This window comes from Natator depressus, chromosome 7 (genome assembly GCF_965152275.1).
Source record: "Natator depressus isolate rNatDep1 chromosome 7, rNatDep2.hap1, whole genome shotgun sequence".
Classification (NCBI taxonomy): Eukaryota; Metazoa; Chordata; order Testudines; family Cheloniidae; genus Natator; species Natator depressus.
This window is the reverse complement of record NC_134240.1, coordinates 112,522,207-112,543,112: the sequence shown is the minus strand read 5'-3', so window position 1 is coordinate 112,543,112 and position 20,906 is coordinate 112,522,207. Positions and strand designations below refer to the sequence as shown.

General features: G+C 44.3%; 1 protein-coding gene across 1 annotated transcript in view; it reads left to right on the top strand.

The window, feature by feature from the left end:
* HABP2 (hyaluronan binding protein 2) overlaps positions 1-20,906 on the top strand; it is a 42,986-nt gene that overhangs the window by 20,559 nt on the left and 1,521 nt on the right. The window contains exons 3-12 of the mRNA XM_074960053.1: positions 8,994-9,113; positions 11,161-11,268; positions 12,007-12,123; positions 12,431-12,550; positions 13,887-14,058; positions 14,629-14,723; positions 15,642-15,897; positions 18,267-18,409; positions 18,822-18,956; positions 20,394-20,539. Coding sequence (XP_074816154.1) covers positions 8,994-9,113; positions 11,161-11,268; positions 12,007-12,123; positions 12,431-12,550; positions 13,887-14,058; positions 14,629-14,723; positions 15,642-15,897; positions 18,267-18,409; positions 18,822-18,956; positions 20,394-20,539 — 1,412 coding nt within the window. The remainder of the gene's footprint in view (positions 1-8,993; positions 9,114-11,160; positions 11,269-12,006; positions 12,124-12,430; positions 12,551-13,886; positions 14,059-14,628; positions 14,724-15,641; positions 15,898-18,266; positions 18,410-18,821; positions 18,957-20,393; positions 20,540-20,906) is intronic.

Genomic DNA, 20,906 nt, shown 5'->3' with positions numbered 1-20,906 from the left:
GTGATGTGGTGTTTTTTGTCTTCTGTCATTTTCCTGTGTGAGTTCATTTGAGATGATAGTGATTGTCTGGTTTCACCCACCTACTTGTTATTGGGGCATTTAGTGCATTGGCTGAGGTACACCACGTGTTATGATAGGCCTGTGTAGGACCCATGGATCTTGAAAGATGTGTTGTGGGGGGTAGGAGATATGTCTGCAGTTTTTACATCTTTTGTTCTGGCAGTGTCTGGTGCCACTTTGAGTTGGTGGGTCCTGGTCTGTGGGGAGCTTGCTTCCGATGATGAGCTTGGCAAGGTTGGGGGGTTGTTTGAAGGCCGGAAGAGGGAGTTCAGGAAAGATTTCTTTCAGGATGGAGTCCCCATTGAGTAGAGGTTGTAGTTGTTTGATGATACCCCATATGGGTTCCAGTGTGGGGTGGTAGGAGAAAACTAGGGGTGTTATTTCTGTATTGAAGTAGGTTCTCTTGCGGTATTTGGGTGGCCTGTTCCATGATGTGATCTAATTCTCTGTGGTGGAGTTTCCTTGTTTGGTGGAGGCAGTTTTGACTGTGTTAAGTTGTATATTCTGGAGTTTCTCCTCAGAAACTGTTCTGTGGTATCTGATTGCCTGGCTGTAGGTTACAGATTTCTTGGTGCCTTTGGGGTGGTTACTGGATCTAGGAAGGTAGGTATGGTGATCTGTGGGTTTCTTGTATATTGTTGTCAGAAGCTGATTTTGGAAGTTGATGCTGGTGAGGAAGTATTCCAGAAAGAGTTTAACGGATGGATGGTGGTTGCTGCTGAAGTTGTGGTGGAAATCTATGAGGGAGTTTGTCGTCTGGAATCCATGTCATTCAAGTGACATCCCATTTCCACTTGGAACATTAGTCACGGCTTGATCCACTGATCAAAACAGCATGACTGCCAGTGTTGGGACAGCTATTCTCTCAATAACAGAGCCTATTAAGCTAATGAATAAGAGGATATTGATCAGAAATCCACTAATTGATTGACTGGTCTCAGCAATGAAAAAACCTGGAGATGAAAACTGAACAGTTTAAAAAGATCATCCAAACCTCAAAGATGATTTGAAGCTTTAAAAGTCAATCTCTGCCTATCAATTACAGTGTGTGTGGGAGGGGAGGGAAAGGGTTGTACTACACAGAGAAAAGTTATTCTTTGAAAATTTGCATGCAGGATGTCTAATTTAATTTCATGTAATCGTCACATTTCAGTGACAAATGTCAGATCACTGCTTTTTTAAGCGTGTTAAGGTTTCCCGGCACTTACAAAGAACGAGCCCTCTGATTCAATAATATGTTTAAATCAGCCAGTGTATCAGACTTTGTGCGTTAATTATGTGCTCAGATAAAAAAAAATTGTTGCTTTTGCTTTACTAAACCTATGGCTTGTTATGAATAATTAAAAAAATGGAATGGGAACACTTCTTAAATCAGAGATGTGGAAGCCAAATGGTTATTTAATGCTGAGGCAATGATAAAGAGGAAAACAAGTGTTATTTTGATGCAGGAATGTCATGTATCTGGGTGTGGGGGGGAGGGGAGTTATTGTCACATGTAGCTGGGAGAGTGTTGGGTAAATGAGAGATGAGATGGACACTCTAGGGAATCTGTAGCAGTTACTTCAATTTAATGAACTTGTAGTTAAGGCATTGGAGTGGGACCTAGGTGACCTGGGTTCTCCCAGCTCTGCTAGTCTTCTTTGGCGATGTTGGGCAAGTTGCTTAGGGGCAGGTTTTCACAAGTGCCCGGCCAGGTATTCCAAAGTGCTCTGCACTCATGGACAGGGTCAGATTTTGCCAAGCAGCTCCAATTGCTCTCAGTGTGGGGAGGATTCTCTGTTGTTCCCAATGGGGGCATGAAGCACACTTTTAAAAATCTGGACATAGCTGTCAGGTGCTGAGTCTTTCTGAAAATTGAGGCCTTAATGTCACTGCTCCTCATGTGTCGAATGGGAATGATACTGCCCTATCTCACATGGGTGTTGGGAGGATTCCTTCTGTAACATCTGGGAGGTGCCCAGACCCTGTGTACTGGCCAACACCAAAGGTCCCCTGTTAAACCCTCTGTCCCCTGGCATGGCTGAATATAGGGACCATGCTTTATATTCAGGGCACATCTATAAATAGTTTATAAAGGGTCAATACGTGATTAGTAAATGGATAGTCAGTTGTTAATGAGTGGCCATAATGTTTATAAAGGGATAAATAACGATGATATTGCCACCTGTTAAGGTCCTTTTAAAAAGCTTAATAGATGACATTCCGCATTCAGGTTATTGATGTGTACTGTGGAACAGGTCAATAGGTGCTTCTAACCCTCTCTATCACAATGTTATACATTATTATTATTTGTAATGTTGTTTTTATCGTGATAGTGCCTAGGAGCCCTTGTCATGGACCAGGCTCTGTGACAGAATGTATCCCTGTGTCCACACCCTACACACTATTGTAACAATCATTGTATAGAGTATGTTTTGTGAGATATCATTTAAAAACTCACAATTTGGTGATCAGTAATATCATGGCAAAATCAAGTAGCAGCATTATATGTGAAACTGTAGAATCATAGGGTTAGAAGGGACTGCAAGGGTTATCTAGTCTACCCCCCTCTGCCAAGATTCAGGATTTGTTGTGTCTAAACCATCCAAGACAGATGGCTCGCCAGCCTCCTTTTGAAAATACCCAGTGAAGGAGCTTCCACAACCTTCCTAGGCAGTCTGTTCCATTGTCCTACTGTTCTTACAGTTAGGAAGTTTTTCCTGAGATTGAATCTAAATCTGCTATGCTGTATTTTGAACCCATTGCCTCTTGTCCTGCCTTCTGTGGCAAGAGACAACTTTTCTCCATCTTTTTGTGACAATCTTTCAAGTATCTGAAGACCGTTATCATGTCCCCCCTTAATCTCCTCTTTTCCAAACTAAACATACCCAGTTCCTTCAGCCTTTGCTCGTATGGCTTGCATTCCATCCTTTTGATCATCTTTGTCAGTCGCCTTTCTATACATTGGTGATCAAAATTGGAGACATTACTCCAGCTGAGGCCTAACCAATGCCAAGTAGAGCAGCACTATTACCTCCCGTGACTTGCATGCTATGCCTGTGTTAATGCAACCTAAAATTGCATTTTCTTTTTTTGCAACTGTATCACATTGCTGACTCATGTTAAGGCTGTGATCCACCACAACTCCCAGATCCTTCTCAGCACGCTGCTGCCAAGCCAGTTATCCCCCATTCTGTATTTGTGAATTTGGTTTTTCTTCCCTAAGTGTAACACCTTACATAGTTACTCTTTGTTTGTGGTAGTTTAACCACTTATGTATTCACTTAATGGTAGTTCCACTAAGCCCGCATTTCTCCAGTTTACTTATCATAATGTCAGGGGGACTGTGTCAAAAGCCTTACTGAAATCAAGGTATATTATGCCCACCACATTTCCCCTATCCACCAAACCAGTTACCCTGTCAAAGAAGGAAATTAAGCTGGCTTGGCATGATTTGCTCTTGGGAAATCCATGCTGGCTGCTAGTGATCACCCCTTCATCCTCCATGTATTCGCACATTGAATGTTTTATACATTGCTCTAATAGCTTCCCGGCTACAATAATTGAAGTCAGGCTGTAGGGGCAGGATTTTAGAATTGCATTATAAAAATGAATATATAATTTGATTTCATCCTGCTAGCCACCCCATTTGAATAGCAGAAAGAAATGACCCTCTGGGACTATGAGATTCTGTTTTCCCATATGCATTACAAATTGGGACCTCTTTAGTTCTTTGTTTTAAGGTTTAGTTAGTAAGAGACAGGATTCTGTATTGTGTCTATGTTAAGTAGATTAGAGGAACATTGAAGGCCTGGGTCTCAATGTAAATTGTCTTGGTTATTGGTTGTAAAACTTAGCAAGATTTAATTTGCAATGCCTTTTTGCTCGATATAAAATACTACTGTTTGTATTCTCAAAGTTTTGTAAAAGACTGTTTGGTCTCTGTAAAAGACTGCTTGTATGAATGTGGAATGCATGCATCAGGAAAAGATAAGGTGTGAAGTCCATTGTTAACCAGATGGTCAAGAAAGGAGGAGCGAAGACACTTATCAGGATTTGTTGATGTCAAAGAACCATCAACGCGTATCCATAATTGAGAAAGGGCAAATTGACAACCCTGAGGTGAAGGCTGGCATCCCTAAAGACAATTGATTAACTCAAAACCAGGATAGGATAACCCTCTCAGAGGTGTTTTGGAATGTTAACACCAATCAAGGAGTAACCGGTCAGAAACTGACACAGCAAAATCTATAGACTTCAGCAGAGAAAAAGGACTATAAGAACAGGGTGCTTTGCCATGGGACTTTGGGTTCATCTTGCCACACTCCAGGAGCATTGGATCACAACCGACAGAGCCCTGCTCCCCTCTGTGATCAATCTGGCTAGCCACTAGATTATCCAGACTCTGGACTGGTAACTATAAACATCAACTAGCAGGACTGTGTGCATGGTGTGTGTGTGTGTGAGAGAGAGAGAGATTGAAAAGCATATGCTAACTGTTGTGTTCTCAATAAATGTGGGGTGCTGCCTTCTTCCCTATAAAGATCCTGTATGCTTCTTATAAATATAACAAGGCTGACTGGTCTATAGTTCCCTGGCTCCTCCTCCCCTCCCCCCTTTTAAAGGTGGGCACTATGTTAAACCTTCTCCGGTCTTCTGGGACTTCTCCTGTTATCCATGAGTTTGCAAATATTATTGCCAGTGGCTCTGCGATTTCTTCAGCAAATTCCTCCAGCATCTTGGGTGAATAGCATCAGGCCCTGCTGATTTCAATTCATTCATTCAAACAACAGTTCTCAGTTAGGTGTCTGAAGCCCCCTGGGTGTCCACCAAGCAAGGCTGATATTAGACTCACTGGGGACCAGAGCAGAAAGCTAAAGCCCCGCCACCTGGGACTGAAGCCGAAGCCTAAGTAATTTAGCTTTGTGGGGCTCCCTGTGGTGGGGGGCCCTGGGCAAGTGCTCTGCTTGTTATGTGCTAATGCTGACCCTGGCTTTTATATGCAGAAAAACAATTGTGGCACAGGTGGGCCGTGGAGTTTTTATAGCATGTTAGGAGGGCCTCAGAAAAAAAAAAGTTGAGAACCTTTGGGTCAGAAAATCTGACGTGTTCTTTACTTATTCTGATCTGCATCCTTTCCCCTTTATTGTCTACGGTAAACATAAGCTGAGATCACGACTAAAAGTATGTTTTCCAGAGAAGTCTAGGGTGTCCAGTTCTTTGGAGACAAAGGGCAAGCTGACATCTCAGCCAGATGTAAACACTGCTGTCAGGCCATTACTTGCTAAATGGCCATTCTTTGGCAGGAAAGGGGATGGGGCAAAAAAAATTTAGCAAAGAAACGGCATGGAGTTCCCTTCCACACCGAGTGCTTGTCACCTTGCTTCCCCATTGGAAATGCTTCTCAAAAGGGGGACTATCAAAAGAAGGGGCAGACACTCCTTTGCCTCCCTCTCTTTCTGTCCATCGATTCACTGCATGAGAAAGAATAAAGGAAGCAGCCATTAAACAAACAAAGGGGTCCTGAGCTAAGAAATTTGGCCAGCAAGACTGCTGAGAGCATGTGGTGAGAAAAACTTTGATTTGAATTTAACATAGTTTGTTAAGTTAGGCACTAGTTGTGTTTTGTCTTTATTTTTCTTGTAATCATTTCTGACTTTTATGCCTTTTATGTGTAGTCAGTTAAAATTCATCTCGTTGTAGTTAATATATGTCTTTTATTGTTTTGTCTAATCCAGTGTTTGAATTGAAGCATTTGGGAAACTCCGTTTGGGGTAACAAGATGCGCGTGTGGGAGTTCTATTAATAAAATGACAGATTTTATATACATTTGTATTGTCCAGTAGAGGGCAGTACAGGACATATATTTGTGGGGGGAAATACAGGATTGGGAGTGTGTTGTGGTCACCCTGCAATATAGCCCAGGCTGGTGAGAGCCAGAGTGTAACTCAAGTGTGGCTGGCGGGCTACAGTTGCACGCAGGCACTCAGGCTGTGGCTTGCATGCTGGAAGGCTACTTGTAAGCAGCCTAGGTGGGAACGTCTTGTGCCAAGGCATTGTAAGGCGCTCAAGGTTATGGGCAGGGGTGACTCAGCTACTCATCAGTGTGGATTATACCCTGGGTATGTCACAGGCCTCTATTGTGCTTGGTGCTGTATAAACACAGAACAAAAAGATGGTCCCAGACCCAGTTTGTTGCAGTCCAAGATGTATAAGACAAGAGATGACAGAAGGACATTGCATCTATTACGCATTTATTAACCCTGCGTAGACCTTTTATACATTTCTTTTACATAAAGTATGTGCTAGGATCTGGCTACTCAGACCTTCGCAGCAATTACTTAAAGATGCCTATTGAAACAAAGCCACCTTTCCCAAAAGATATTTAATAATAAAAGGGGGACGGAGGCTGGGGGTAAGGGCAGGGAAGAATCTAACTCCTGCAATATCTTCCCTCCTGCACAATGTCAGCTTGAAGGCTGAACTCTGGGCAGACGTTCTTTTTGTTTTCCTTTTTTAACTTCATCACTTTAAATTTTATTTGCTTGCTGAAGACAATGGCTTTAGCTTCCAGCCAGATCCTTATGTTCCTCAACCAGGTGTGCTCTCCTGCAGCACTTTCATAACATGGAGACTCAGCTCCTGAGAAATAATGAGCGAGGAAAAAGGAGTCTGGATTTGACATAATGATAAATGAGGTGAATCTTTCCCCCACCCCCACTCCCACCCCCCAAGAAACCAAGATTGGTGCATAGAAAAAAGAAAGGGGGGGGGGAAGATGTTTCTGTTTTAATATGAAATATAAAACACCCATTGTACAAAAGTGGATTTTTTCGGAAGCAAAGAAGGAGTAAAGGTAAAGGCTACAAGCAAATGAATGAGAAGAAGAAACTAAGATAATGCAGTCGATAATCAATTCAAGGTACATGATCTGCATGGTCATCAGCCCAGCCCATTTTAGTCTGCTCATTAGCATACTTTGCCTTTGAAACTCATCAGAGTGGCTCCAACTGGCTGCAGTGACACCTGCTGGAGAGATGGGATGGCCCAAGCTAATCGGTTCTCCATCTGCAAAACATAAGCTGGAAGCGCTGCTGGTTCCGGCAGTGTTTGGTGCACTCCAGGCTGCTACCTGCGTAATGTGTCAGACCTTAGGAGACAGGCCAGTCCTCGCATATAGACAGCCCCCCAACCTGAAGCAAATACTCACCAGCAACTACACACCACACAACAAAAACACCAACCCAGGAACCAAACCCTGCTACAAACCCCAGTGCCAACTCTGTCCACATATCTATTCAAGGGACATCATCATAAGACCTAACCACATCAGCCACACCATCAAGGGCTCGTTCACCTGCACATCTACCAATGTGATATATGCCGTCATGTGCCAGCAATGCCCCTCTGCCATGTACGTTGGCCAGAACAGACAGTCTCTATGCAAAAGAATAAATGGACACACATCTGACATCAGGAATTATAACATTCAATAACCAGTGGGAGAACACTTCAATCTCTCTGGTCACTCAATAACAGACTTAAAAGTGGCAATTCTTCAGCAAAAAAACTTCGAAAACAGACTCCAACGTGAAGCTGCAGAACTGGAATTAATTTGCAAACTGGATACCATCAGATTAGGCCTGAATAGAGACTGGGAGTGGTTGGGTCATTACAAAACCTAAACTTAACTTCCCCAATACTAATTTCTCCCTACTATTACTCACACCTTCTTGTCAACTGTCTGTAATGGGCCACTCTCTTATCGCTTCAAAAGTTATTTTTCCTCCCTTGGTTTCCTAATGTTACTTGATTTATCTTGTTAGGCTGACCTCACACTTGGTAAAGCAACCCCCATTCGTTCATGTATTTATACCTGCTCCTGTATTTTCACTCCATGCATCTGATGAAGTGGGTTCTAGCCCACGAAAGCTTATGCCCAAATAAATTTGTTAGTCTCTAAGGTGCCACAAGGACTCCTCATTGTTCTTCTTTCTTACTGCCCTCAATGATTGGAACAATTATTATTTGTCTTCCGGTAGTGTTTAAAGGCCCTAATTGGGATCAGGGCCCTATTGTAATAGGTGCTTTGTCTACAAATAGTAAGAGACAGTCCCTGCTCTGATAAGCTCATAGCCATCTTATAATATCACGTAAATAATTGCATTTTTAATACAATGGGCCACAAAGATATTAAACTTAATTCAATGAGGTTTGTCCAGGATATTGTCATATGTCACAAGGGGGCGGGGAAGCAAATGAATAACAGGACCTGAGATGCTGACTGTCTACAGGCACTGCGGGTGTGATTCACAAAGATATTTAGACATCTAAATTCATTGACTTCAATGGGAGATGGGCACCTAAGAATCCCACCCTGAGGGTATAAAATAGTGCAATGAAATCCGAAACAACCACAGAACAGTGGGATCATCCAAATTATAGTGGGGCACTGGAAATTTTCAATGCTGTGAATGGATGGATTCACAATATCCTGGACAAAGTCCCCTCAGGGGCACCATGGCATGAAGCGGCTTCCAATTCTCACTGCTTAGGGGATCTGCAAGACTTAGCACTGTTGCCTGATCCAGATTTCTGATTCACTCCAGCCCTCTCAAGTGAAGCAGTGAAGGAAAGGTAGCCAGAATGTTGCGATGAACACGTTACTGTTTGTGTGTGTGTGTGCGCGCACGTGCTCGTGCGCACAGGAGCACCACTTCCGTCTATTGGATAGCCTCAGACCAGCTCATTTATGTGTTACGGGCCTTACAAAGCTAACAAAGAATACTTGTACTTTTATAGGATCAGGAAGATCTATATGCGATGCGAACTGCTGTCATGACATCCCAAATGGCCCCAGTGTGCAGCAGAGTGGCAACCCTGGAGAAGGATATTTTACAACACTATCTTTCCTTTAATATTATTTTCTCCTCTTCCCTTCCATGCTCCTTTAGACAGGACTGATTACTATGCATACAGCGAGGAGTATGTTGCACCAGAAGAGAACACCGCCGCCACAGACAAAGAATACCTCACATATCCCGACTGGTTCTACGAATACTTTGGCTACAATGGTATTAAAATAGATGTTAGCAATGCAACATTTTTAAAGTATGTTGGGAGGTGTCAGGGGTAGAAAAGCCCAACCCACCATTCCAGTTCTAAGTGTGGCAAATCTCATTGTCTCACTCCCCATCTTACCTTATCTGCCAGCGGCCTCTCAGAATGTCTGAATCAAAGGAATTAGTTAGGAGGGTTTGCCTGCAATGTTCTCCTTTGTATTCCTCTTGTAAGGAGCCCGTGTTTTATCTCTTGCTTTCGCAGAACGGATTCTGATCATGCAGAACATTTCTGATTGCTACTACAAAAAGCCCCGGCTTATTTTTCTATAGACACTGTGAGATGTAATTGCTGCTTTCCTGGAATGTATGTTCTGTGACCAAATGTAGAGCAAATGTTTTTTCTGAGTCACACGTTATTTTCTATACTTCAGTATAGCGAGAAAGTACCTTGAGCCAGCTGCTTGGCACCACTTCCGCTGGTGGATAGCCCCTGGGGACCTATAGCCAACCAGGTGTAGTTTAAAGTAGAACTGAGGCCTACACTAGAAACCTAAAGAGCTCCCAGATATCCCCAGGGTCAGAGGGTAGAAAGATAGCAACTCCTCCTTCACCCCTCCAACCCGAGATGCACTGCACAGAGGTCTGGCACTCCTTTCTATCTAACCCTTTATTTTCTGTGGTGCACAGTAATTTTGGTGAGAATAAGTTTATGCAGGGCCTAATTCAATGGGGTCCCTCTGAGTAAACAGTAAATAATAATGATTACGGCTACGTTTTAGTCACAGGTATTTTTAGTAAAAGGCATGGACAGATCGCGGGCAGTAAACAAAAATTCACGGCCCTTGACCTGTCCATGACTTGTACTATATACCCCTGACTAAAACTTGGTTGCGGGGGGGCAGCTCAGGAGGGCAGCCCTGGGGGCGCCACAGGTGCTGGGGGGGTGTGACCTGGGGGGCGCCGCGGGTGCTCGGAGGGGGGAAGTCACGGCTGGGGGGTGCAGGTATTGGGGGGAGGATTGTGGCCCAGGGAGTTGCAGATGCCGGGGGAGGTGCGGCCTGGGGGGGCATCACGGGTGCTGGGGGGCGGGGGGGCTGGGGCAGGCTCCTGGAAGCAGCAACCCCAGCTCCTAGCTCCATGCTCCACACTCCACATGCTGCCTCTGTTTTGCCCCAAGCTCCGGTTCTGCAGTTTCCATTGGCTAGGAACCGTGGCCAATGGGAGCTGCAGGGGCGGTGCCTGCAGGCAGAGGCAGCATGTGGAGCTAGGAGCTGAGGGAGGGGAGTTCCTGTCGTCCTTCTGGGAACCCCCACCCCAGGTAAGCACCGCCCCGCATCCCAATCCCCAGCCGTGAGTCCCCCTCACACCCAAACTCCTGCTTCTGGGTGCGGGGGGGGCCGAGACTGCCCCAGCAGCGTCCAGTGCACCTGGCCCAGAGGCTGCCCGAGCTGCTTAGGCGGCCCCCGGGCCAGCCATTGCAGAAGTCACAGAGGTCACGGAAAGTCACAGAGTCCGTGACCTCTGTGACAAACATGGAGCCTTAATAATGATATATGACATCTGCAGGGGAATCTAACAACTACATTGCTCCGAGGAGAGATGGGCCCAAACACTTCCACGCTTTAGTGAAGTCCTCTGTACCTGGAGCCAAACTCATTAGCTTGGGGTCATCTCTGGTTCCTAATGCATCTGGTCCCACAGGCCTTATTCAGGTGAAACCCCCATTGATTACAATGGAAGTTTTGCCTGAGTAAGCAGTGCAGAACCTGGTTCAGTGCTGACTGGCTAACTGTTGTTAGGTGTGCTTCTGTGCTTAGGAAGACAGCATCAGATTGCTCTGGAAGGGGAACCTGTCAGCTTTAGAGCAGGGTCACATTTTGGGGGGCGATCTGACCTGGGGTTCCACCTGAAACCAAATCAGAAGAACATGATCCAGAAACTGTCTATTATCTAAACACATGAGATTTGTTGAGACTCTTATGGCAACGTCAAGCTAAGAGCCTGGCAAAAAGTCGATACTGGAGGGTGTAAATAAAAAGTCTCCATGCTCTCCTGGTAGATCCATGCTCCCCCAAGCCTTGCGAGAATAATGGTGAGTGCAAAAGAAACGGAAATCACTACACCTGCCTCTGCCCTATGCCGTATGCCGGAACTAGGTGTGAGAAAGGTAGGTGCTGCTTTCGTAATTTCATTATTATTAAAGGGAGCAAAAACCTCTAGCGAAAAAGCTCTAGAAAAATACATTGCCTTTGATTCACTTCTCAAAAAGCATCAGGTTGTGAAATAATCCAAAGGAACTGGTAAATGTGTGTCAGGTTTTAACTAGAGCTGGTCGACAATTCATTGTTGAAATGTTCTCAAGGAATGTGTCGATTCCATCAAAACTTTCAGAGAAAACCAGGCAGGTAGGTAGGCAGGCTGCCTGGCTTCTTGATAGCTCACCCACCCTCATGACTTCTTGGCAGGGCTTCTTGGCTGCCCACCTGGCAAGTTGCTGGGGAGCCCACGGAGCTGGCCAGCTCCTCAGGCTCCCAGGCAGGCAGCTGGTAAGCCACAAAATTCCATTTCAGTTCTTCTGAAATGGACTTTTGGTACCCTTTTCTTCCCATGAAAAATGTCAAGGTTTTTTGTTGTTGTTGTTCCAATTCAGAATGGAAAAAGAAACCATAGTCTTGACATTTTTCACAGGAAGGAAAATTCCATTTCTGCACAACTCTAGTTTTGACTTTAGATGCTTAACAGGCAGCAGCACCCAAAGCTATAGCCAAAAATGGTGCAAGAGATTCAATTGAAAGTACATCTAGCCTGGCATCTATGGGACTCAGCACCTGTTCAGTGAATACATGTCTAAAATGCAAGCAATTAATCTTATCTTGCTTTTCTGTTTTATCTGGCTCCACCACAGTGAAAAACGTGTGTGAAAGGAATAGCTGTCGTAAAGGAGATTGCCTTATAATGCTAACTCCACCTTATTCTCAGTGCGCTTGTAGACATCCTTATAAGCCCCCATACTGCAACAAAGGTGAGAATAACAGCAGAAAAAAATCCTATGTGTTTGTATGTTCAGTAAGTGGGCATGGAGCCTGCACTATCTGCTCACCCCAGAGAGGTGGTCTATTCAGGGGGAGTCAATCTGGGAGGATAGTGCTGGAGAAAGCCTATGTTTCCTATTGAATAGTATGTGTTACGCATCCGCTCTCTGCCAGACCCACCAAGGATGAGTCTGCTGCATCTCCCAGCTAGGGGAGTAAGTCCCTTAGGGGAGTCAGTTACCGCCGACCAGCTTCTAGCAGAATAATAGTGCTGTTTTATGCTTTAAATGTTGACAGTATCTGCAGCTTGCAAACCAAACCCATGTAAAAATGGAGGCGTCTGTCTACAGCGGAGACTCAGATCAAAATTCTCCTGCCAGTGTGCTGAACCCTTCAGAGGGAGGTTCTGTGAAATAGGTATGTCGGGATTTGCCTTTTTTCCCCTAAGTGTGGGGAGAAGGTAATTATTAGGCTGCATTTGTCCAAAGCAAGGTTCAAGCCTGCAATCAGATTCACTAGTGCAGCTCCTAGACCAGGAGCCCAATATCCAGGGTAATCCTGGGCTCAGGAAGGTTTCAGAGGACTTCTTTCACCTATCATAGGTTCTCTGTCCCCCCAGGTGACTAGCGAAAGGACGCTCAAGTGTTAGCAACATTAACTCCCCACATTGCTCGGCAGGCACAGCCAGTTGTTTGTAAGGTTTCGCAGGGCTTTTATCGTTCCCCCTCTGAGCTTTCCTGTACAATCTCCCTTCCTCTTCAAAAAAAATCTTTCCCAATTTCCTCTCTCTGGGGCCCCCTTCAGGATGTACCCACACATTTTGGGGTTCACCCAGGCCAGAAAGGTGTTTGGTCACTGTCTGCCTTGTAACCCTGGAGTGTTTTGTGGCTGTGAAGCTTTGGTTCAGAACTCTGACCCCAACAGCCAGAAAGCCCCCCACAAGACATTTAGGGTTACAAGGCAGATGGTGACCAAACCCCTTATTGGCCTGGGTGAACCCCAACTGTCACAAAAGGGTTCCCGGCTCTGATGTTTCCAAAACTGTGCTCCAGCCATTACCCACTTCTAGAAGAGTGTGACTGAACGAGGGTGCAGGGGCACACATTTGTAAGGGTAGGAGGGTGGGAATCGTAAATTCTCTATATACGTATATTAAAGGCTTCAGATCAGCTCCACGCAACAGACAGCCTTGTCATGAGCACTCCTCATTGCCATAATTCCTTCATTAACCTTTAACCCTCTCTTTCCTCTTGCCGGTGTGTCCATCCTGCTAGCATGATACCAACTCTCTGATCAGGTCTATCCATCATACCGGCACCCTCTGCTATACACAGCTCAAGTGGCAGGTTGCTACAGGAACAGATTCTGACCAATTGCTGACTTTTTAATAATGGAAGCTCTCCAATGCTACTTTGCTGAGCTGTTTAGAGCATGAGGTCTCAACCTGGGAGTGGCAAATAGGTTTCAGGGATTTGCAGTCATTTTCCTTTTCCTTATAGCTAGGTTGGAGTCGGGGGTCCTGAAACTTTTTTCCATTGTAACTTGGTGTCACAGTATAGATATGGTTGAGAATATGGATTAAGGTTCAGTTATTCCCACCTCCCTCATCCAAGACTACATTTGGTCCAGTTGCTCGCTGGATCTTGCAGCAGGCATGACATTAACCCATGTCGTCCTTGGTGGGTGACACATCTGCTGTGTAGGAAATGAGTGACAGGCAGGACCTTTTCATATCAGCATTGTCTTCTTGTAGGACCAGAGGACTGTTATGAACAGGATGGCCATGAATACAGAGGGAAAGTGAGTCAAACAAGGTCTGGGGAGACATGCCTTCATTGGAATTCTAACCTGCTCTTGGACGAGAGTTATAATGCATTTATGGAGGATGCCGAATATTATGGCATCGGTGACCATAACTTCTGCAGGTAATCTACTGAAGCTACATATGCAGAGGTCTCCTCTCTCAAAAAATGTGCAGAACCCCCAATAATTCCAGTGTGAGCAGCTCATATGGATCCATAGGGAAGTACAGGGAAATCTCCAGGGGATGTAAAGCTGCCATCGCCTGCTCTATGCAACCTGCCTTTGTCATAAAGAGAGTGACAAGGTGGGTGAGGTAAAATCTTTTATTGGACCAACTTCAGATGGTGACGTACACAGACTCTTCTTCAGCATCTGAAATAGTGGACATTCTGGGGCACCCCTCTACAGAGCTCTGATGCGCCTGTCCTAGAAGAGACCACTCTAATTTGCACTGACCCGGCCCCTAGCTACTCCCAGGATCATGAGGGTGGAAAAGTGGAAGAGATTCACCTATGCCACCCATCTCCTTAGGTGTGTTCCTTGTTAAAAATGAAAATAGCTTCTAGGGAAGCTTGGATCTTTATTTGGAGCATTTAGCTGCTCTGTTATGCACCCTTCAGTCCAACGGTTAACCTGTTCTCCTGGAGATTTCCTCACTCTGATTGGTGGATGTTGGAATCTGTTCCCTTCAGGAATCCAGATGGTGATGTAAAACCCTGGTGCTTCATCAAAACAGATAACAAGGTGAAATGGGACTCCTGTGATGTTTCACCCTGCTCAATAACAGGTAGAGTGGAGAATAACACTGAACCTGCTCAATGAGTCTCAGAGGTGTTAAGGGCTTTCTCTTTGCCCTTCCCCAGGTTCTTGTCCCACAGACAGAAAACAGAAGACCAGAAGTCCAAAGTGCAGGCAATGCAATGTTTATTGGGGAAATCAAGCAAGCATATAAATAGCTCTGTACGCCACAGAGCCTTTCCCATGTCCCCTTCCCGTTTCTTAGCAGGCATAATTATACCTGTAGTGCACACCCTTGATCCCAACCCTTATAATTTATGTCGTGTTCTGTTTTGGAGGGTCTGGGGGCTTCAGAACCACCTCTTTTGTATCCCGTGGGAGGAGTAAGGAGTGAGGTTGTGCTTCAGTCAGGGTCAGGCATTTCTTTGGCTTTTAGTGTTTCTTATAACCCCTCCCCCCACATTCCCCTCACCTCTCCCAACTGGTTGCTTGACCTTATCTCGGGAGAGCAGTTGAGACAGGACTGTCCTTCAAGTGTGCGCTTGTATATTAAACTCCCACTCTATCCAACAACACTTTAATTTTATTTCCTATCTCTTTTTACCCCATCTGCTTGTGGCCAGATGTAACACACAGTGTCTTTGTTCACACAAGAATATAAAAATATCAAAAGTCAAATGAGCAAACAAGACCCCAAATTCTATCTCAGGCAAAACTTGCTCCTAAGCTTCCCAGAAGCTCTGACAGCCAATCACCACTGCTGAACAGTGCTGCAGGTGATCCTCCAAGTGGCTCCTACAGTACATCTGGCAGGATTGCCAATGTTGCTCCCAAACCCAGGTCTCCCCTGTAGTATGTCATAACACTTCCAGTCCTATAACTGTGCGAGAGATTCCCAAAATGCGTTGCCATGTCCATTCCTGAGATTTATAATTATAGCAAGTTCAGTCGTATGTCTCCCCTGCAGAAAAGACTCCAGCGACTACAGTCGCCCCAGCCATTCTTCCTGTAGTGGGTAAGACATTCAATACGTGTGGACAGCCAGAGGCTCAGAGAACACTCAAAAGGATTTATGGTGGGGCCAAGACCATGTCTGGCAAACATCCCTGGATGGCATCTCTGCAGAGCAAGTGGCCATGGAGGCCTCCCATGCCAAAGGGACACTTCTGTGGAGGAGCTCTGATTGAACCATGCTGGGTTCTCACTGCTGGACACTGCATTCAGTGAGTACATTACCGGTGTCCTGCTAAGCATGCAAAAAATCACATAGTAGTTATTTGGTTGAAATTTATCCACTGGAAACCGTTGCTAACAAACATTTATCCACTGGAAACCGTTGGTAACAAAATGCCAGGTTGAATTTTTTTGCTGGAACATGTCAATGTTGGCAACACTTTCTGATTTGTGTTTTTAATGGGAAAATTTCAAACAAAGCATTGAGATTGAAAGTGTTAACATTTTTCATTTTGACATTTGAGTGGACATTTTTCCGAGCTTCCCATTCCATTAAAATGTTTGATAGTTTGATTTTTTTTTTCCATTCTGTTCCAGGATAGGGAAAAAAAAGTCAAAATAGCAGAGTTTCCTGCAGGATGGGATTTCTGTGTTCTGAACAGCTTTAATAGCATTATAGAAATGTGTGGTGGTGTAGCCATATGAGTCCCAGGTCATTAGGGAGACAAGGTGGGTGAGGGAATATCTTTTATTGGACCAACTTCTGCTGGTGAGACAGACACGCTTCTGGGCTTACACCGAGCTCTTCTTTAGGTCTGGGAAACATACTCAGAGTGTCACAAATAAATACAAGGTGAAACATGTTGTTCAGCATAAGTAGTTAACACATGTTTCAAGGGACCGTTCAAGGTAATGTAGCCTGTTAACACCCCTACTTCCATAGGGAGGAAAGGAAGTGGGCAGGGGAAAGACAGCTGCAGGGGGCAGGGAGAGGGGGTTGTTAATGGGTTATAGATTGTTGTAATAACTGCTTCTAGAAATGCTGAGTATGTTTCCCAGACCTGAAAAAAAGCTGTGCGTAAACTCAAAAGCTTGTCTTTCTCACCAGCAGAAGTTGATCTCATAAAAGATGTTACCTCCCCCACCTTGTCTCTCTCATTGAAAGATGGAGTCAGATCCCCAACTAATGTAAATCAGCATTAACTTCAATGGAGCTACACCACTTTGTCAGCTGAAAATAAAATCCTAAAACATTACTTAGGACTCGTATTGAGGGTTGCCAGAGAAAGAAGAATTAGACGGTAAAGGAATGTTGTTACCATATAGTTATAAACTCACAGAAAATTTAGATTAAAAACACCTATTAAATCATCCAGTCCACTTCCCTCCCACTGCATGAGTGTTCCAGAAGCTCATTAAAATACATGTTATCCCTTTCACACCTTTGCTGCAGTTGCTCAAAGAGGATCTGACGTCTGCTTTTAATCAAATGCTAGTTAAGTTGAAACAAGGTTATACCGTGTGTACAGTACCCTACAGAAGGGGCTGTGAAGTGAGAGAGAAGGGAAGAGAGCGGATATTTCTACATGGAATATTAGGGAACTCCACTTCGAGAACCAGTATGTAAATTGACCTTCTTCTCAAATTGGATTAAAGTTCAGAGGAGTCAGTTTCTGCTTGATTTAGCTGTGGTTGGTATTTTTATTAAGATCACATGCTAGTGAGTAGCTATGTACAGGAAGTTAAAAGGATATTGCAAAAACATGTACTGAGCATCCCCCCCAAAAAGGTGTTACCTATGAAATTCTCTCCGCCCTCCTCTTACTTCTGTGTAGTGTAGATAAGGCAGTTGGCTGATGTGTTGGTGTTTTTATCGCACCTTGCTGTAGGACTGATTCAAGCCTTCAATTAATTCCTTAGGGAAATGTTGTCAGTATCTGAAGGGGTCCCCTCTCTGAGGGTTTTCAGTGTCTGCTGGAGGAAAAGAGGAGGAATGTAGCAAGCTTTCTGGTGGTTGAAAGGAAAGTCCTCTGAAGACCTGGGGTTGGGGTTGACCACACAACATGTGACACTACACACCATGGCATAAGGAAGAAAGCAGCGAGAGCTCTAGAACAGCGATTCTGTGATTTTTGCCTCCTGTTGCTAAACCCCAATTAGCCTCTGCCTGGAATACTATATTTCATTTTCAGAGGAGCGTATGCCTCGCGGGTGTGTAGAAATCTCTAGGTTTGGAGACTGGTAAATTACAAAATGCAGGAGCTCATTCAAGCATTGCTGACTTGGTCACCATTCTGACTGCCTGCATTCCAAGCAGGCCGGCCACTGGGAGGCAAAGAGGGCAATTGCCCAGGGGCCCAGTCAATTTAAAAGGGCCCGGAGGCCACTGACCCTTTTAAATCACCCAGGCGGGCCACAGGGCTCCTAGGCACACACGACCGCTCCAGGCCCCATATGCTGGCGCAATTGGCCAGCACGGTCTGTCTCAGAAGTGACAGATTCGTCACTTCCGCCCCGGGCCCCCGGCCCCCTTAGGGACGGCCCTCGCCAGGCCGGAATTGCTGTCGGTGGGCCTGATTCTAAGCACCAGAGCTAAAAAGTTCAGCAGGTGATTTGCTTTTTTTTTCCTTCTTCTTAGCCTTCACCCAGACAACCTGCAAGTGTCCCTTGGAAAGCAAGACCTGGAGAAGACAGAGTACCATGAACAAAAATTTGATGTGGAGAAGATCGTTCGGCATGGACATTACAAAGAAAGGAACGATATTCCATTCAATGATATTGGTAAGCTCCCACAGTGTTGCAACATGCGTGGTGAACTCTCTGATGAGGCATTGTTGGTTGGACCTTTTCACTGATGAAAATGGAGGTGAGGTTTCTATGGGCTGCACCTCTCCATTGGGCTGATCCTGCTCTCACTGAAATCAATGGCAGAACTCCTGCTGACTTCAATCTGTGTGAGGACAGGTTCTAGAAAAGATGAAGCCAGTGTGTGATTGTGTACAGTGTAGGCATTCTAGATTTTCAGGATGATTACATAAACAAGTAGGTACATAGTAGAAGAGGGCAGGGTCCAGCAACAGGTACAGATAGTAGATTTCAGGCATTTGCACAGTGCACATGTGTATATTGTAGATTAATTTTAATCCCCTTTCATCTTTATCAATCGATATATTCTTTGTTACCCTGTGTATAGCTTTACTTAAGCTGAAGCCAGTTGATGGCCATTGTGCTCTAGAAACGAAGTACGTGAAAACAGTGTGTTTGCCCAGTGCTCCATTTCCTGATGGGACTGAATGCTATATCTCAGGATGGGGAGATACTGAAACAGGTAAGCTATTTGAGGGTTGGCTGATCTCAGTTATACCTGTATTAGAATAGAGTAACTCTCTCAGCAGAGTTGCTCTGCAATTCCCTGGATCAGAATCTAGGCCCTAGTACCTAATATTCAGATTAAGCAAAGAAACTTAACCAAATACTAACCATGTGTTAACCTGTCTAGGTAAAATAAGTATTGACTTGAACCTTCATCCAGTATCCAAACCTTTCTGGAAAATCTGAAAAAATTCCATTAACCTTTTTCTTTGCCACCTGACACTGCGCTTCTTGGCTTCATTCAGAACCAAAAACAGAAGCAACAAGGTACCGTGAATGAGGCTATGCTTTACTTACAGTATTTCCAGACACGATCAGATACTGGAACTATTGCAAGTTTTCCACACTCATTAAGCTTTTGGTAAGCAGCATCTGAATTTGTTTGCTGCTTCTACAAATCAAACATCCAAATCATTTCAAGTTCGAGCAATTCTACCCAAATCTTTATTACAGCCAGTAACTCTGAGTGGGAATTATGCTTTTTTTAAAAAAGATCATGGCAATTTTCTGAAAAGCATATTTTCTCATGTTCTGATTGATGTGTTGCTGTAAAGTAACAGAAGGACCATGTGTCACTCAGGATGCATTAGGTGGCTCAGTACTTTGCAACTGATAGTCTGATATGACACATAGGGCCAAATTCTACCTGTTGATGTGACTCCCATTGAAGTCAACAATAGCAAAGCATGCCCAGTTGTTCAGAATGCGCCAATAGAATGTAATGGATATTTTTTAAAAAAATCTAAATTGAACAGTTCTTTTAATTGTTTATTTAGAAAACCAATTACTTTATAAGCGTTCAAACTGGCTCTCTTTCTCTGAACAGAGCTATTATTAGCATTTCAGGAAATCACTGAGACGGCAAAATGTTTCATGTAACTCTGGAGTAAGACCAAACTTATAAACCACCCTTAAGTAGCTGCAGATGTAGTGCTGTGAATCGGTGGCTCTCACCTTTAGATTCCCATTTGTTATCTCCTTTAAATATTGTAGGATTTTACCTAGCTTATCTGTTTCATTATTTTGTGTGTTGAAAAATATATAGTGGCTTGATTTTCAGAAGTGCTGAGCACCTACAAATCCCATTGAAGTCAATGGAGGCTGCAAGTGATCAGCACCTTTGAAAAATCAGACCATTGAATGCCACTAGCAAATGTGTAGGTGGAACGACCAAATCCTGTAGACCTTCCTCTGCCTCTAGTCAGGCAAATCTTCCCATGACTTCAGTGTTCTGATTGAAGTTCCCAGGCACAGCTCTAACTAAATGTGTATAATTTCAGACAGACTTCCCTCCCACCCCATCCAAATTACAAACAAACTCAGATTAAAAACATAACATGAAGTGGGGAAGGGAAAGGTGACTTTCCGCATTTTCCTGGCACACATCTTGTAGGTGAAGGATCTCCTCAGCTGTTAGATGCCAGAGTAAAGCTGATCTCCAAGACGCGGTGCAATGCACGGTGCGCATATGATAACAAACTGGATGAAAGCATGCTTTGTGCAGGAAATCTGCAGACACCAGGAGTTGATACTTGTCAGGTCGGTTGCTTTTTCTGTATTTGAACATTAATTTCTCTCTTTAAAAAAAAAAAAATCACATAAATAGGCTGTGCAGAGTAATGGCTCTGGCAGGGTACTACATATATATTTCTGTTTCTCCTATCAACGCATTAAAACAGCCTTCTTTCTTCAGTGTGATTTGAGAGACACAGTCTTAGAATTAATGTCATCACGATCAATGACAGAGAAGGTTTAGAGGTTCCGTTGGAAAAGTTCAAAAGTTCAGATGCTTACCCAGAACTCTTCTTAATGCATATACCTTCTAATCTTCTCTCTCTCTCTCCTCAAATCTATCAGATTCTTCTTTGTCATGAGCACCAGACCTCCAACTTGATCTTCCTCATCA